General features: G+C 41.2%; 1 protein-coding gene across 1 annotated transcript in view; it reads left to right on the forward strand.

The window, feature by feature from the left end:
• The first annotated feature begins 1,061 nt into the window (after window positions 1-1,061).
• The window catches only part of XPO1 (exportin 1), a 34,824-nt gene continuing 19,637 nt past the window's right edge, over window positions 1,062-16,248 (forward strand). The window contains exons 1-4 of the mRNA XM_080920937.1: window positions 1,062-1,472; window positions 6,604-6,735; window positions 11,956-12,057; window positions 15,351-15,423. Coding sequence (XP_080777063.1) covers window positions 6,610-6,735; window positions 11,956-12,057; window positions 15,351-15,423 — 301 coding nt within the window. The 5' untranslated portion in view covers window positions 1,062-1,472; window positions 6,604-6,609. The remainder of the gene's footprint in view (window positions 1,473-6,603; window positions 6,736-11,955; window positions 12,058-15,350; window positions 15,424-16,248) is intronic.

Genomic DNA, 16,248 nt, shown 5'->3' on the forward strand with positions numbered 1-16,248 from the left:
ATGGATCCAAGGCCAGGGGCCTACCATCCAGCACCTATGTTTTCTTTCGGTCCTTCGCCTCTGCCTATCCCGATGTAGGAACAGGGTGTGTCCTCTCTTTTCGGAGCACAGACTCCATCAGAAGGGCGGGTGCTGGGGCTCCAGGCCGAGGCCCCTGAGGTTGGCGGGAGCCCGAGGGGGCGGGCCGCAAGGGACCAGGGGAAAGCAGAAAGAAGAGCGGCGCGCGCGGCGCTCAAACTCGCGCCGCCTCCAGCTCACGGGCGAACCCCACCCTCTCCGTCACCAAAGGCGCCCAGCCAATGGGCGAGCCGGAAAGGCCGGGCTTACAAGTGAGGGACGGAGAGGGGGAGCCACGAGAGGGGGAAGGGATGTCGAAGGCGGGCTGCACTTGACTGACAGCTCACTCCAGCCAATCCTCCGTGAGGATTCTCCGCTCTCCTCTTTGCTGGGCTCTGTTCGACCTCCCACCTTCTCTACCTCCACCCCCCTCACTCCTTTGCGTCCCGCCCCGTCTCCCCTCCCCCACTCTGCGGGCAAATCACTGCTGGAAAGAGGCGGGAGCTTAAGCGGCAGGCTCGTGTGGAGCCTTCAGGTAGAACTGACGGGCGCTCGGACCAATAAGAGGTAGGCTGATGGCACGGCTGTGGCCGGGGCCGACCAATGGGCGCGCGGCCTGGGGGCGGAGGCCCAGGTTCCAAACGCTCCGCGGCGCCATGGGCTGAAAACTCAACCGAGATGGAATCTCCCAGTCTGAACCGGTTTCAACCGGTTCCGAGTTTGAGGCACTAGGAGGAGGGGGAGAAGCGGCTGCAGCGGCCGCGGCAGGAGCAGCGGGAGCTTCAGCATCAGCAAGAGCAACAGTAGCTACAGCCCCGGCGGCCGTGCCTGTTCCAGCCTTTGCTGCAGCAGTCGTGCAACCATCCCGAGGGGGAGGGGGGAGCCACCAGTCGCTGAGGAGCACGCGGAGGGGGGAAAGTTTAGGCTAGCCTGGGTGGGGGGGCCCGGCGCCGGAGCGGCGTGAGCGAGCGAGCCCTGTGTGGTAGGGGGAGCCGGACTGCAACTGGCGGCAGTGCGGCCCTGGCCGTACGGACTCGCGCTGCTGCTCCCGCCGCCGCCTGTGGCTGGAGGGTCCTGGGCTCCGTCTCACGGACTGGCCCGCTCCCCTCCCCCTTTCTTCCCTCCCCAGCCGGGCGGGAGCATTTATTCCTCGGATTAATTCCCCTTTTTGGTGGGGCGCGTGTGTGTGCGTGCGCGCGTGTGTGTGCGTGAGTGTGTTGGGTGGAGTTGTCCCTGGAATAGTAAATATTGAGCTTTTTTTTTTTTTTGGCCCTTCTCTTTTTTTTAATTTCTTTTTTTTTTTAAGGTGGGAAAACTGTGAAACCCACCTTGATTTCGTCCCCTCTCCCTCCTCCCCACTTTCCCTCGCCCCAAGCCCGGACAAGGAAGGAAGAAGCAGTTGGTTGAATTTCTGGGTAAGTCGGTGGTGTGCTCCGGGCCGAGGGTCGGGCGGCGGCACGGCGGGCATGAGGCGCGGCGGGCGCGGGGCCCTCGGCGGAGCCTGGGATTGAATGGAAGCGCTTCTGTCGCTCGGTGATGGAGGCGGGGAGGCGGCCGCGGGAGGGGAGCGCTTGCTGGGTCATCGGCGTGTGCGGGTGGCGGTGGAGGAAGGCGAGGAGCGTGGTAGTGAGTCTGAGCCCCTGCGCGTGGGTGGAAGGGCTTCCCCAGTCCAAAGGGCTGGGGACAGTTTCGGTGATTTCAGGGACGTCTCTGTAAATTATTAGGAGTGGAAGTTTCCAGAAATATTTAGTGCAGCAGCATTGAAACGTCCGCCTGCATCACGTGGCCCCCTCGGTGGAGAGCTTGGGATGGGGGAGGGAGGGGCTACCGAGTCCCTTCTGTGAAGAAACTCGAAAGCCTTGTGGGTGATTTTTGTTGTTGTTGGTTTTGTGAGTGTGTGTGTGTGTGTGTGTAACGATAAGTAGAAAACAATGAGTTAATTTATTTTTTTTTTCGGGGATCTGCAAGTGGCGCTCCGTGTTGTAGGTTTTTTTTCGCCTGGGGCTTCTATCTTTTAGGTGGAACAGTTTACTGCTTGCCATGGACAGTGAAAGTGCCCCCTCCCTGATTTTCCTTCTGGTTTCTTGAGTTTGGGGTGGAAGAGAGGAAGTGGTGGTAGTAGAGGATGCACTGAATACTCGCCGAGGCGGGACCTCGGATCACTCAGAGGACATGCTGCATAGAGAATAGGGCGGTGAACTTAAGGCGCCGAGTCTAAATGCCTCCTCCGAGTATGGGCGGGGTGAGTGCGTGCTCCTGTGAGCTATAGTTAGAAGTGCTGAGAGTCTTTCGGGTGGGAAGCCAGGGGAGGGCGGGCCCTTCCTAGTGAGGCGTGTTTCTTACTGAATGAAGCAGGCGATTGCCCACACACCGAGTAGCAGTCTTTTGTAGCGTCTTGTTTTTTTGACTTCATGTGAACTTACCTTTTAGATGGCAACTGGTAGGTAGGTAGTGTGTTGTTGCTTGCAGTGCCATTGAAGGCATATGGGTAATCACTTGTAGAGTCACAGCCTTGCTTGATGGTTCCCTACAATTTCAAACCAGTGAGTGGAATTTGGGTTTGGGGGGGCACCGTGAGAAAGTGAATACTTCCTCCATAGCTGCATTATTTAGTGCGTAATTTCTGTATCTTAAGCGTGTGGGTCATGACTGATGTTGGCAAGAATATTTGAAAGCTGTTTGATTGGGGCTGCTAAATGTGCTTGCCATTGACCACAGAGCCGCCATTTCTGAATTACCTATAGTTGAAGAATAGGTCATTGGAAGATAACCGCTAGTTCTGAGAAAGGCCTACAACTGTATTTAAGTATCCTTAGATCACACCTCTTCCCCCACATAAGTCTAGCATCTGAATTCCAACCTGAAAATGAAACTTCGATGTAGAGACACTTGACTAAACATCTCTAATCATGTATTACTTTTTTAAAAAAAACCTATACATTGTGATAGTGTCTGAGACAAGTTGGTTGCAATTTTTAACCATAAAGTCGTAAATTTTGTTTTAATCTGTAAAGGTTATAACACTTAAAGGTGTTGGAAAGCATAGCCATTTGTGGAATTTTCTTATGTTTATTAGTGTTTGATCTTTTTTCCCTTCTTAAGACAGGGTCTCACTGTGTGTCCCAGTCTGTTCTGGGGTTTTGAGCTTTATATAAATTCGGCCGCTGGTCTTAATGCTAATCTTTTCACCTTCCAGGGGCTTGATTTAATTTTTAATATATAATTTTTACTCTTTGTTCATTGGTGTTTTGCCTGCATGTGTGGTGTCCGAAAACCTGGGACTGGAGAATAGCCAAAGCTGTGACTACTGAGCCCAGAGTCTCTTTACGTGAATGTAAATGTAAGCATATCTCTACCTCTGACAGGATGATGCCTTTGTCTCTTAACAGTAGTATGCCTGGTTCATTTTTGGTTTAGTCTTGGTCTGATTATGAATTACTTGAGATGGGGCTTCATAGCCCAGGCTGGCCCTAAACTTTTTGTAGGTAGGTGAGGCTTGGTCTTGGTCTTCTGATTTGAGTGTCAAGAGTGCTAGGTTCCGGATGCACATATAACCTCTGGTTTAAAACCCAAGAATACTTTATTGACTGAGCCAGACCTAATCTTTGATTTATTGTAACTAAATTATATCTTGGATATGATTAATAAAATGGTTCTGTTGAAGTTATATCAGTACCAACATCACAGAAATACAATGGAGAAACTGCTGGCCTTAGCTGTGTTTTGAGACTGGCTTCACTATGCAGCCTTGGCTGGGGTTAAGGGTTAGGTGACCCTTCCTTGTTTTTTATTCAGGATTGCTGCAGTCCAAGATGTCCTGGAATTTACACTTCTGCATTCCCCTCCTAGGTGGTGGGATATAGGACTAAAATAGCAAGCCCCACTTTGTACAGGTTTCTGACTTACTTTATGAAAAGGTGGGACTGAATGTCTCAGCAGTTAAGAATTCTGCTGCTCTTTGTGAAGAAGACCCAGTACCCATCTGGGTGTATCATAATCACTATAAGTCTAGCTTAGATGGGATCCCACCTTGCTCTATACAGGCACCTGCACTCAGACACACAGACCCACACACAACAAACACAGTAAAAAAATGAGAAAGTATCAAAAAACAACTTTTTCTTACCAACATTATTATTCAGAAACTGCAATCAAGCAGGATATTCATTTCCAAACCAAGGCATCATGGGTATGTTTAAAGTATGCAGAATTGTTTGAATTTGAGCTACAAGCCAGATGTAGTGGCTTACACTATACCTTTAGTCCCAGTTCATGGAAGGTTGAGACAGAATATTTGTTGCAGCTCTGTAGTTGGTAGAGGATTCTACTGTTGAGGTACTACTAGCCCAGCCTGTAATCTCTAAGCTGTATTGAGTGTGAAACAGAAGGATGGCAAGTTCAAGGGTTGTCTGGCTAGAGTGGCTTCAGTGCCAGCTAGCAACTCAGTCCTATTTGAAAATAAAACCAAGGGGTGGAGAAATAGCCAAGTGATAAGTGTGCTGTGCCTAGCATTTACAAAGTTCAGCCCCTCAGTACCACAAAAATAAAAGTTGGCAGTTTATATGCTTGTGTACACTTTAGAGGTAAGGGGTCAACTTGTAGGGGCCTGGTCTCTGTCCTGTGCTTGTGTGCATGTGGGTAGGTCCTTGGATCAAACTCTGGATATTTGGCTGTAAGTACATTAACCATTGAGATATTTTGCCAAGCCCTGTTTGTCTAGAATATAATACTTGTTTTCTGTTGTCTTATTTACTGATTTTATTTATTGTATGCCTAGCTATTCTGGAATTGGCAGTGTAGCTAAGCATGCTATCAGAATTTACCTGCCTTTGACCTCACCCTTAACCCCTAAGTGTTGATGCCAAGCCCAGCCTTATGTTTTTTTGCAAACTCTTATTGTGTGACTCAGGCTGGTCCCCAATATAGGAAGTGTGATCCTCTTACCTTCATAATGCTGGGATTGGAGGCATGAGCCCACATGTTCTTCTTTGGTTAGTTTCTCAAAGCTTATGTCCAGGATTGACTAGTTGAATCAGTAGGGCTAAACATTTTGGGGGTGGGTGGTCAGAATGCCTTAATCACTGGAGCACCTAGTTATATTCCTCCCCTCCTCCAGTATTTTAAGACAGGGTCTTAACTGTTTAGTCCAGGCTAACTTTGGATTAATGGCTTGGTTCTTACAGTATATTTTTCCTTTTGATTCAAGGGAAGTGTATGATTGAAGATTTTGGTTTCTTTCAAATAAGATCTTACTATGTATCTGGTATGGCACTTGTTCGTAGTTTATAGCCCAGGGTGGCTTTAGATTAAAGATTCCTTGTTTCAACTTTTCAAGTTCTGGGTTACATGCATGTGATACCATGTCCTTGGCATGGATGTTATTTTAATGTTTAAACACAGTTGAGAATGTGGTGTAACTGAGCCACTGGGATGTAGAAAATAACTTCTGTAGAAGTTAAGGAGGCCTTGTATACCAAGACACATTAAGTTGGTTCTTAAAACTACTGTGTAAATACAAAAATCAGTGTTTCTAAATTGTCCTGTTAGAGATGCTTAGACTAAACTATTTAAAAGATACAATTGGGAATATTTTAAAAAACAAATTCTTGAAATTACATTAAAGTTTTTAAAGATTTATTTATATATGTGAGTACACTGAAGCTGTCTTCAGATATATCAGATACAGATGTTTGGGAGCCACCATGTGGTTGCTGGGAATTGAACTCAGGACCTCTGGAAGAGCAGCCAGTGAGTGCTGTTAACCGCTGAGCCATATCTCTCCTGCCCATATTTAAAATTTTTAAGATTTATTTATTTATTTTATGTAAGTACACTGTAGCTGCTTTAAGACACACCAGAAGAGGGCATCAGATCTCATTACAGATGGTTGTGAGCCATCATGTGGTTGCCTGGATTTGAACTCAGGACCTCTGGAAGAATAGTCAGTGCTGACTGAACCATCACTTCAGCCCCCATATTTAAACGTTTGAAACATGAACTTGTAAAGAGGGCTGGGCATAAAAGTCAGAGTACTTGCTTAGCATGTCTTCCCTAGCACCTTATAAACCAGGTATGGAACAAGGGAGCTGGAGAGGTAAAGATGGGGTCAGAAGTTTAGGGTCATTTTTGGCTACACAGAGATTCAGGTAAGCCAGGGAGAAACTGGGAGAAATTACTCAAGCAAGACTCTGTAGGTAACCTTGTCATGGTCACACACTTTTGTAGTCCCTACACTTTGGAGACTGGTGGGTTATATACTGAAACCTGTCTGTCTCTGCCTTCACCATCAAACATTAACCCCAAAATAAAACAAGGTTGAAAGCTATGGAATCATAATTGACTCATCTTGAAAATAGATTGGTGTAGTAAGTGGAGCAGAAAAACACTACAATGAACCTAATAATGCAGTTTTGTTACTTGTTTCACAATAATTAGCTAAAATTTCTGTAATCTAAGTATTTGTATGAATAGTGTTGAAATATACTCTAGAAAGTTTGAGTGTTAACTGCTGTACAAACTTAGTAACTCTTTTTTTTTTTCTTTCAGTAATCTATGCCAGCAATTATGACAATGTTAGCAGACCATGCAGCTCGTCAGCTGCTTGATTTCAGCCAAAAACTGGATATCAACCTTCTAGACAATGTGGTGAATTGCTTATACCATGGAGAAGGAGCCCAGGTAAAACAGATGACTAGAACCTTATAATTATTAAAATGTAACAAAGTAGTTGAATATTTCTTTTTATAAAATCTATTTCATAGTTTATAAAATTTTGGAGTTATTTGCTAATGAGAACTAGTCTGGGGAAAATATTAATATTGAATAAAGTTAAGAGGGAAAATTAGGATTATGCTTGTCTGGCTTTTTTTTTTTTTTAAATCTTACCTTTTGAGACAGTTTTCTCAATTGTTGACCAGGGTGACAGTCTGGGCCTGTTTTGGGGCTTTTTAAAAATTTTTTTGTACCTCAGAGGCCAGATATTCTAGAGTTGTGAGTCACATCATTGTGGATGCTAGGAACCCAACACTGGAACTGCTGAGACATCTATCTCTCCAGCCTTCACATGTCAATTCTTTGCAACTTATTAAAGTGAACTTGTTCTGGGTATAGTGATGGATACTTATAACCCCAAATACAAAAGAGGTTATTTGTGTGTGTGTGTGTGTGTGTGTGTGTATTAGGAATGAATAATCCTTTGTTTATTTTTTAATGAATATGGGCATTTGCCTGTATGTATGCTTACCATTTTGTGTCCCGAACTCATGGAGGCCAGAAGAAGGTGGTGTCAGATCCCATGAACTCTATATGAGTAGTCAGCTACCATGGGCCTCAAACACAGAACCTCTGGAAGAGGAGCCAGTACAGCTGAGTTCTCTTGTGTCCTTGCTTTGTTTTCTGAGGTGGATCTGTGTAACAGCCCTGGCTGGCTTGTTAACCAGGCTGGCCTTGAACTCAGATTCTCCTGCCTTTACCTCCTGGGTGCTGGGACGAAAGGTGTGTTACCACCATTGCCTGACTTGAGTTTTTAAAATACTATTATATTCATTATTTTTATTTTATGTATATTGGTATATTTCCTGCATGTATGCTTGTGTGAGATGGTATCATCGCCTGGAAATGCAGTTATAGACAGATGTGAGGGGCCGTGTGGTTACTGGGAATTGAACCTGGGTTTTCTGGAAGAGCAGCCAGTGCTCATAACCCCTGAGCCATCTTTCCAGCCCCCAGTGCTCAGCTTTTAATATCCCATTTTTAATAGACTTTAATGTTTTTTTGTAGGGGGTATCATTGTACCATCTAGTGCTTACGTGGAGGTCAGAGGATTACTTGGTTGTCCTGTGGATTCTGGTGAGACTCAAGTTAGATACTTATGGCTACTAAGCCATTTCACTGACCTCCACTCCAAATTTTAAAAGATTGAAATTACAGAAGTCTTTTGGGTGTTTATCTAAAAATCAATGAGCCAGGTGTGATGTGCTCCTTTATTTTTGGCACTATAAGAGGTGGAGGCAGGAAGAAGTTAAGAGATGATGAGTCCAGTCTACATAGTGAGGGCCAGGCTAGGTAAGAACGTTTTTTAAAAACGAGGTTTTGTTTTATTTGAATTTTGTTTTCTTGAAAAGATGTTAGTGTAAATAATTGCCTTTAAATATGAGCTATATTTTGATGAGTTAACACTTAATAAAATAGGCCGCTAGCCTATGGTTCTAGCACTTGGGTCAGCCTTAGCCCTCACAGGAAACTGGAAAGAAGCTATGAGACAGGAGTAGATGTAGATTATTAAAACCATGTAATAAATGCAGAATGCTGAAACTATGTAGTAGCTTTAAGTAAAAGTCTGTGTAATTGGCCTGGTGATACATAAATAAACTGAATTTAGTCTGGGACCCACCTGGTGGGAAGAAAACCCATTTCAGAAAGTTGGTTGTCTTCTAACTAAAATATATACATTCTCTCATACACAAATATACATGTTGAGAAATAAGAGTATGAAGAGTTCTGAAAAAAGTTGGCCGTGGTGGAGCATGCTTTTCATTATCCCAGCACTAGGGACACAGGAGACTTAGGAATTAAGACTAACTTCTTCTATGGGCCAGGTTCAAAGCCAGTCACAAGTAACTTCTTTTTTTGTTTGCTTTGTGTGGGTTTTTTGGGGGGAGGTGAGATGGGGGTATGTTGAGACAGGGTCTCGCTGTGTAACCCTGTCTGTCCTGGAACTCAATGTGTAGACCAGACTGGCCATGAACTGTAGTTTAGGGGATCTGAGGTCTCCTGACCACTGAGGGCACAAAGTGAGTGGTACCCATATATGTATATGTAAATGTATATGTATGTATGTATGTATGTATGTATGTATGAATGCAAAACACTAATACATATAAAACTCAACTTAAACATCTAAAAGATTTTAAGGGTTAAATAAAAAATAAGCAGAGAAGAAAAATTTCATTGGGCTTTTTTTCCCTTAAAGATTTGTTTTACTTTATGTGAAGCTTTTGCCTGTATGCATATCTGTGCCTGTTGGATCCACTGAAACTTAAGTTATAAATGGTAGTTAGCTACCATGTGGGTTCTAGGGATGGAAACCAGGTTTTCTGCAGTAGCAACTGATGCTTTTAACTGCTGATCCTTTTTTCCAGACACTCCCCCAGCTCCTTCTGTTTGACAAAATTTTGCTGTTGGATACTAATCTGGCCTGGACCTCTGTGTAGCTCAGGCTGGTCTCATTCTCTGAACTACTTAGTTTTGTTTTTGTTTTTGTTTTTTTAATGTAGATAACGTAGAAGTAGGGTAATCAGTGTTCAAGACCAGCCTAAATTATATCAGAACTTTGTCTCAACAGAAATGTTTATAAAATTTCTGAGAGCAGTTACCTTTTCCGAAGTATAGGACATTATTTAACTTTTGGTTGGTGTCTTTTGAGATGGAGCTCATACCCTAGGATGGCCTTTGGAAGGCCTGGGAATTTTTTTTTTAAGATTTATTTTATGTATATGAGTATACTCTCATTGTCTTCAGACACACTAGAAGGGGGCGTCAGATCCTATTACAGATAGCTATGAGCCACCGTGTGGTTCCTGGGAATTGAACTCAGGACCTCTGGAAGAGCAGTTATTTTTCTAGTCCCGACCTTGAACTTCTGGTCCTTCTGCCTCCCTGATGATAGTGCTAGGATTACAGTCATGTCCTACACCACCAGGTTCATGAAGTACTGGGGATTGAATCCAGAGTTTCTTACATGCTAGGTAGACATTGTCCCAGCGGAGCAATGTCTCCAGCAATTTGTTGTCTGGAGGGCAAACTTAACTAACTTGGTAGGTAGCTAAGAATTGCTTTGTTCTTCTTGAATTTGTGATCTTTTGGCCTCCACCAGCGTTAGTGGAATTACACTATTCCTCTTTCCTAGCTTTACTTATATGTTGATTTCTTTATGAATGTTCTAGTTACATACTCTTAGTTGTTACTCTTAAAGCCCCATGTACAAAATATTTCCTGTCTTAAAAGATTTAGTGATGAAGTCTGGAAAGGCTCTATTACAGTGTACTTTGGCAGTGAGGTAGACATTCTGGCTAATAAGACAGGTACATTTAAGCCATTTGAGATGGTTTGTAAACCTATAATCTCAGCTTTGAATGCTGAAGCAGAATGATCACGTTTTTGAGGATGCCTGTGTGTGTATATAGCAAGGTTCTGTTTCAAAGTTTAGTAAAGCCTAGAAATATTAATTCAGTGATTATCTAGTATGCAGGAGACCGTTGATCCCAGTGTTGGAGAAATGGAAAAAGAACAGTACATTTTGGTGTATATTCTCAGGAAAAAGATTAGGCCTGGTTTGATTTCATTGTTAATCTTGTAATAGGTAGTTTCAAGATTTATGTTCTTTGGGATGTGGGTCCTAGTTGGCAAAGTAGGTCACTAGGGACTGGACTAGAAAATTACACCTTTCTTTCTCTTTGCTCTGACAGTCTATGTAGCTCTGTCTCACCTAAATAAAACTTGTGATGTAGACCATAAACTCAGATGAACATGTGTCTGCTTCTGAGTGCTGTCATTGAAGGTGCATGCCACTATGCTCAGCTATGCTAAATACATTTTTCAAGAAATTAGGATCAAATAGTAGAATTTTCACTTGTAATTAATAGACAGTTGTTGCCTTTATGTACAGTATAGTAGGACTCTTAAAACACTACATCTGTAGTGGTGGGTCTTTAATCCCAGCACATGGGAGACAGGCAGGCAAAGTTCTGAGTTCTACGCCAGCTTGGTCTACAAATTCCAGGACAGCCAGGGCTACATAGAGAAACCCTGTAATGGGGGGAGGGACAAAAAGGGGGAGGAAAGGAAGAGTAATGGTTAATAGGCTGCAGAGGTGGCCCAGCAGTCAAGAACATGTGCTCTTGTAGAGGATTTGAGTTTGGTTCCAAGCATCCACTTTAGGCAGATCTCAAGTACCCATGAGTCCCTACATGCCTATACACACCACCCAACACCGCCATTTTCTTTTTTTTTTTTTTTAAGCTGGTTAGCCAAAAGAAAAAAAAGTTAATGTTTTTTAGTATTGGATATTTTCACCTCTTGGATTGCTAAGTAACAGGTACATGGGGCATTAGTAGACCTTATTTTTTGTTTCTCTTTTGATGTTTAAGCCCACTTTGAGACTAAGAAGAGTGGGAAATTGAACAGAGTAAAGAAGGTACTAGGATGCAAATACTAGACCAATAAGCAAAGGACATGTTATTTGTGGAGATTGAAACAAATGGTTATATTGTGGAAAGTGTTTGCAAGTACGATATTTAACACATCAAATGCTCTGACCCATCTGACTTAATGTGATTCAGGCCTGCAGTCGACTAAGTCTTGGGTTCAGGACAGTCATGTCTAGACTAAAGAGTGAATGAGAGTAGCAGTAGGGCCAAGTATGATTTACTAGGTAAAAGACTAAAAGTGATTTATACTGTTTTATTACAGGTTCATACAGCAGGTGTTCTTAGGGAGAATCTCAAAATAAGACTCAACTTTGAATGTGGTGGTCATCTGTAATCTTAGAATGCAGAAGCCAGAGGCTTGTAGCTTCCAAGCAAGAGTTTTTTCAAAATTCTACAGTGACTTTTATAACCATACTATAAGTTGAGTGTATTTCTAATAGCGTGGTGTATGTGCAGATGCCCTTAGGCCAGAGAAGGATGTTAATTGATGCCCTGGAGCTACAGTTACAGGTAGTTGTATGCTACCTAAAATGAACACTGGTAATTGAACCTGGGTCCTGGAAGAGTTCATTTCTCAATGTTGCCAGAAAGTGGAGTGTCACTGTGCTGTTAGGGTGTGCCATTATCTGTACTTTACATTTTAATGAATTCCTAAGAACACACTAACTTAAATTCTTTTTGTATAATCTAGCAAAGAATGGCTCAAGAAGTACTGACACATTTAAAGGAACATCCTGATGCTTGGACACGTGTCGACACAATATTGGAGTTTTCGCAGAACATGAACACGAAAGTAAGCAAGTGGTGGTTTTAAAGATCCATTATTCTTTTCTTCCAGTTGTAAACTTTGAGGAAGGTATCTCATTTTTAGTATTAGCAGTTGTTACCAAATCATTTTATATTGCTAACTTATTTCAAAATTACTCTAAAGCTTAGAATTCTTGCAAATAGTCCTAAGAATTACAAAGTTTTTATAATTGGGACTAGTGTGCAAGGTGTTTATCTTTTGGGGTGGGTGGGTGTTTTTTCCTTTTAGAACATGTGTATAGGTCTTAGCAGCATGAGTTGTAAAAGTTATTCAGAGATAAGACATAACATTATTTTGGGCAATTAATACAATACAGGTTGGGTACCACCAACACCCACTAGTATGGACAGCTTAAAAACCTACTCATGGTACCAGAGTTTTCAGTGAGACAGCATCCAGTTCTTATTTGCAATTGAAAATGTTATAACTCAGGGCTTTTTTTTTTTTCCTTAAGTTTGAACAGAAGGGTTGATCAAAATGTGTTTAATGTTTAATGCTTGGTGATTCACGCTTCTCTTTAAACGCTTTAAAGTAATAAGATACCATGGCATTCTGTTTAATACACAGAGTTTCTACTTGATATACATTGTGTTAAAACAGAAAGATTGCCATGTGCACATCTGCTCATAAGATGAGTGTGTTAGTTAACAGTTTTAAAATATTAATTAGTTTTGACATCTTGTAAATTTTAAGGCAAAAATACAGCCCAGAACTTCCTCAAAGTGCTAACCTTAAGTAACATAACAGTGTTTGCCTGTTTGCTTGCCTGGTAAATTTTGCTTTTTATACTGACAGACATTACTAATGTTTAAGTTGATTTATCAACAGTATTTTTAAAAACTCAAATTTGTCTTGTGAAAAATGAGATGATTAGAGGAACAGAAAGAAAGCAACAGGTAAAGAATTCTTCAATTTACATAAATTACAAATGATTTGGTGCTAAATTTATGCACTATGACATTTGGCTTTTATGCAATCATTTTTTTTTTCTTTAAAGATGTTAACACTACCTGATATTAATCATAATGTTCCATTATGTTGATTGCTTGTAATAGGAAGAAAAGGGGTGTCTTCCTGTGCAACTGACACAGCTAGGCTTTGACGGCAGGCCTCCACAAGGTCTACCCTTTTGATTCCCTTTAACTGAATTCTGTTCATCAATTGTTTTTGTTTCATGGGTGGTGGGGGGAAGGGGGAACTCGATGCATAAATAAGTGTTTCTAAGGGCTCAGATTTCTGCCATAGGGATCATTTCATGCGTTTGTTTTTTCATGTAGTCTTTGCTGTTATCTGTCCCTCATCTTCATAGCTCAGCAGTGGATTACTTAAGTTTTGAGACTTAAAGAAGTAAGGTTGATTTTTTTTTTTTTTTCTTTTTTTTTTGTTGTTGTTTTGGTGATTTGGTTATGTTCTATCATTTATGAAGAAAATTGTTTTTCTATAGGAACAAGACCTTTCCAAGTTTCATATCAGAGTCGTTTTTAATGATACATTTGGACTTAGATTGTGGTGATGGAAACAATGAACATGCATCTTTGACCACATGTGTAGGATCCTTTTATTGGGCTCCAGTCCTCAAATTAAAATTGTGTGGCTCATCCTACTTTTGTAATTGTTGAAAGGGTTGTAGGTAGTAAGTTATTATTATATAACAAGAGTATTAATCATTATTAGTAAGTGAATAAATATAATAGTAATGTAAAAGGCTGTTTTTAATTGAGAAACAATTAGGTCAAGTAAAATAAAAATAAATATTTTTTATTTTATTTTATTTTTTGCTTTTTTTAGTCGTGTATTTATGGTGTTTGTTTCTTGGTGTTCCACGGATCTTTTTAGTTGGATATTAGCAAGAGGACATATTCTGTAACACAGTTGGGGTTCTGCATTGCCTTTTTTTCTTTAATCTTTAACTAGTGTGATTTGTGCTTGAAAAAATTTAGAGAGTAGTAAGTTATGCTTAGAGGAATTTTTGTCTTTTATGTGCTTTTGAGCACCAGATCTGCAGAGCTCCAGACCAGGATAGGAAGCTTCACTACTGCTGATTATGAAATATTGCAATGATATTTATTTTCTAATTTCAGAATTTGTTTTGGCCTCACTCTTATTTTAGACGACTTAAGGAATGTTCTGCAAATGTAGAGTTTGAGTAGGGATTGCAAAGATTTTTGTAAAGTATGGAATATTAAAATAAAAGAAAACAGCAAAAACATTTAAGCACAATGTAGTTTGGGACAGTCTATATTGTGTTGTGGCTAAAATGAGCATTTATATGATCCCTTTGGTTGAAATACTAATGCTCCTATTTTATTGTGTAAATGACTAACAACTTTAAAGATGAACTCTTATTCTCAGCCAACACTTGCAATCTGAGGCTATGTCTGTGTGAATGATTTTACCTTTCAGGTATTACAGCTGTTTATTAGAATTTCCAAACTACATTTGGTTCTTTTTCTTTCTCCTGCCTATCCACACTAATTGGTCATAGTGATGATTTTAGGTAGTAAATACTGGAGCATTATAAATTCTTAAATGTTGCTGACGGTTAGAGTGCATAAGCAGTGGGAGGGATGAAATGGATTGAAAGTGGTATCTGTTATTTAACTCTTAAAAATGTAATTATAGCATCCATGTTTATAAGGAATACCTGAAAGGTAGATACAGATTGCAACATGCATTTGTATTTTGACTGTGCACAAAAGTTTATCTTTAAATTAGTAGAAATAGAAACTGCGTAAGGGCGGGGCTGAAATTGAAAACAAAGCCATGGGTTTGTCTTGCTGCTCCTTTTAAGTAACACACCAGTGATGCTTAAACACTAGAAAGTATGTGACAGTACTTGATAATTGGCTAAAAGCTTGTAACTCCTAGAGGGTGGTAGGAAGCTTGATAGCATCCAAGCTACTAAATTTTTAGGAGCCTGGTCGTGTTAATGTGTGAGCCTACAAGCAGTCACTTACACTGTGAATTCCTATTTGGCTGTTATTTTTCCTTCTACAGATAAGCCCATTTGGCTGCTAAAGGGCTTTTTATTTGGTTCTTCCTGGTGTGAGCATGTATAAACAGCAGGACGTTACAGAGTAGTAAACAGTAAATGAGGAAAATGCATGAAATCTCAGCTTATGGGTGAATAGATCCTTGTTTAATATATGTAATTAAATTTGATAGCATAATGTTTTTGAATTGTTAGCTATAAATGTGAGTGTTTGTCCATTTGTGAATCCTGAAAGGTCCTAGTCCTGTGCCAAGAAGTTCACATAGTTCTATTCTCCAATTTTCAGTACTATGGACTACAGATTTTGGAAAATGTGATCAAAACAAGATGGAAGATTCTTCCAAGGAACCAGTGTGAAGGTAGGAAGAACCTAAAGGGCAAACAATGCAGACTTTGACTCCTGACACTTTTATTACAGTTGAGTTGGTTAATATTATATGGCAGGATCTATTTGTATTGGGAAGGAGTAGGCTATTTTTTAGAGGAAAGAGGTGGCCATAACTGTAATTGAATCTTGTAGGAAATAAAAACAATAGTACCCAGTTGAGTGTGATGGTGGCAGGATGATTATGAATGCAAGTCCTGCCTGAGCTATGTAAGGCCAGTATGATGGCTTAACTGGGGAGACAACTGCCTCCAAGTCCTGATGACCTGGATTTGATCTTTTTGGTGGGGAAAAGTTAATCTCAGGACTCCTACATTGGTACCATTCAGGACACCACAACACACACAACCTGCTCCATAAACACAGGCACACAAAGAGCAAAGTTAAGCTATTAGGGTAGCTTAGTGAGTAGGGGTATCCTTTTACCAAGGATGACCATGCAACTTCAATCCCCAGGACCTATATAGAGGAACCAATTCCTGTAAAGTGGTGACCAGCACATGAAGCTGTGCTGTTGGCAGTCCTATCCTCACACCTGTTAATAGTTTTAACCAAAAGCCCCTGACTTAGACTTCTGAGTGATGTGAAAACAGCAATAGATTAGATAGTGGAGTTGTTAAGCACAAACTGCTCTTCTAGATGACTTGAATTTGGTTTCCAGATTTGGAGGCCACATGACAACTTTGTTTTGAGTTTCTTTGTCATTACATGAAGTTTTTTGAATTGAACTCAGGTCACATGGCTTGTGTGCCAGGTATATTTACCCAGTGGGCCACCTCTATATAGGTCTTAATTCATT

The sequence above is a fragment of the Micromys minutus genome (assembly GCF_963924665.1).
Source record: "Micromys minutus genome assembly, chromosome: 1".
NCBI classification, from domain to species: Eukaryota; Metazoa; Chordata; class Mammalia; order Rodentia; family Muridae; genus Micromys; species Micromys minutus.